Below are 2,500 nucleotides of genomic sequence, written 5' to 3' on the forward strand. Positions count from 1 at the left end.
CTTAATGCATTACAGCGAACCTAGAAATTGTAACGTTTACAAACGAAAGCTAACCTTCATTTGCATCTGGTTAACTATTTGATACACTGCAGTGCATGTAGATTAGTTGGAGCCTTAAGTGTAGTACATTCTGTAGATTTTTACAAAACGTCTTTGACGAAAGGGCAGTGATTAGGACGGTTATTTTTACGTTTGTGTTAAAAAAAAAAAAAAAAAAAAAGGTGCTTCAGTGGCGTGATCGGTATGGTCTTGGCCTGACATCTTGGTGGCCGCAAGTTAGATTCTCTGGCATTCCATTGAGGTGTGAGAGATGTGTATTTCGAGTGATAGATGTTCACTCACGGCGTGGTTCGGAAGTCACGTAAAGCCGTTGGTCACGTTGCTGAATAACCATTGGTGCCATGCAACGTAAAAATATACAAACAAACAAATAAAAAAGTTTCCGTGTAAAACGTTACAATAAAAAAAGGATTTAGGGAAATTGGCTAAAACTTCTGTGGGCCGAAACTTTGTAGAAATGATGAAATTTGGTGGTCTTTATGTGTAGGTCACATTTTGTTTACTTCGTTGGTTTTCGTAGAAGTTATATTCTATGTTTTTTCTTTAAATGAAAGTTAAAAGGCGTCGCTTCCCTTCTTCCTTTGTAAATCTGTTTTCAAAAGTTTAATTTTTATTCCTTTTGCACCCATATCGTTTCATTTTGCCATTTATTGTCATAAAAATCAAAACATACAACATGATATCACAACTCTTTCAAATGTCTGAGTGAATGAGGATTGCTGAAGCAATTTACTTATTTCTTGAAAAGCAAAAAGTATAATGTGATGATATGTGTGTAATAATTCAGATTTTAAGCAACTGGATCTAATTACATTGTCGCCTACTCGGGGAGTAAGCCTACAAACTACTTTGTCGTTGTTGCTGTTGTTCTGGTTGTTGTTCTTGTTGCTGCTGTTTTTCTTGTTGGAGTGTTAGGAAAGGTCTAAGCCTAAAAAGGTCTGAAAAAGGTGTTTTTCGCTGAGTTATAGATACAGGAATCTTAGGATAGGATATTTACGATTTATTAATAGAATGAAAATTTAAGAAATGAATAATGTGCAAGTTATCCAGTACAGAACAATTACTTCTAATGACATATAGCTTATTTATTTTCATTTTCTTTGGTGAAACGAGCTATATTAGACCTTAGAATTTGACAGGTCCCCCCGAGTAAGTTGGAGGTCGTATCACACCTTGTTACTGAGAGATGCCATTACTATGTCCAGAGATTGAGTAAGGAAAGATTTATAGCCCTATTTCCTTCAGACTATCTGAAGAAAAGAAAAATGTATTTCAAAAGTATAATTCTAAAGCATTTCGAAAAGTCACAACACTTGTAAAGAATAATTAATCCATTTTCCTTTTTGAATAATTGGTTATAAATGAAAGATTTATAATCCCATTTCTCTCAGAATATCTGAAGAGAAGGAAGATATATTTTTCAAAAATAATCTAAAATAATTTCGAATATTCACAGCAATTGTCAAAAAATAAAGAGAAAAAATATTATCCTTTTTGATAGAGTCGGATATAAATGAAATCCATACCTGTGTTGAACAAGATAACGGGCTCCTGAATCAAAATATATTGACCAATTTGTCAACGAGAGCTTAAAAAAAAAAAATGGCATCAGCTAGTCCGCCGACAAAAATATATGGGTGACATAAACGATTTAAATCGAATGGATTTGTCACCCAGTAAGGTCAATTCGTTTCAGTTGCCGAAACAAATTACTGTATATGGTATACATTTATAATTTATATATGTATATAAATAAATATATATATATATATATATATAGTATATATATATATATATCTATATATATGCATATATATATGTTTGGATGAATTTCATTGGTGATATAAAGTTCATTTTTGATAACTGGAGACTGCGAATTGTGAATCCATCTCTCTCTCTCTCTCTCTCTCTCTCTCTCTCTCTCTCTCTCTCTCTCTCTCTCTCTCTCTCTTTTTAGGTGCTGCTGAAGCAAAAGATAGAATTCTAAATGTACCCAAACGGACCTGTTGTGGGTTGCATCTAAATAGAAAGAGAGAGAGAGAGAGAGAGAGAGAGAGAGAGAGAGAGAGAGAGAGAGAGAGAGCGCAGTAACAATTGTGAGGGATAATTGCTACAAGCATACCACAGTTTTAAAGACGAGCTCATTCCTGTGTAATGTCCACTCATAAAACATACTCGCTCTCTCTCCCTCTCTCCCTCTCACTCTCTCTCTCCTAGAATACCCTATCCTGGCTTGACATATTCGGTCTATATTATATACCCTTGTGGCATAAATGTTATGAAAGGTTTTTTTTTGTCCATAATGGAATCAAACGTTTATATTTTATTCTCTCTCTCTCTCTCTCTCTCTCTCTCTCTCTCTCTCTCTCTCCTAGAATACCCTATCCTTGTTCGACATATTTAGAGCATATTATATACCCTTGTGGCATAAATGCTATGA

At 34.3% G+C, this 2,500-nt stretch overlaps 1 protein-coding gene across 1 annotated transcript in view; it reads right to left on the bottom strand.

Annotated features, from left to right (window-relative positions):
* Positions 1-2,500, bottom strand: part of LOC135214190 (misshapen-like kinase 1) — a 61,564-nt gene that overhangs the window by 28,882 nt on the left and 30,182 nt on the right. The window contains exon 4 of the mRNA XM_064248259.1: positions 909-998. Within this exon, the coding sequence (XP_064104329.1) occupies positions 909-998 (90 nt within the window). The remainder of the gene's footprint in view (positions 1-908; positions 999-2,500) is intronic.

The sequence above is a fragment of the Macrobrachium nipponense genome, chromosome 45, assembly GCF_015104395.2.
Source record: "Macrobrachium nipponense isolate FS-2020 chromosome 45, ASM1510439v2, whole genome shotgun sequence".
Lineage (NCBI taxonomy): Eukaryota > Metazoa > Arthropoda > Malacostraca > Decapoda > Palaemonidae > Macrobrachium > Macrobrachium nipponense.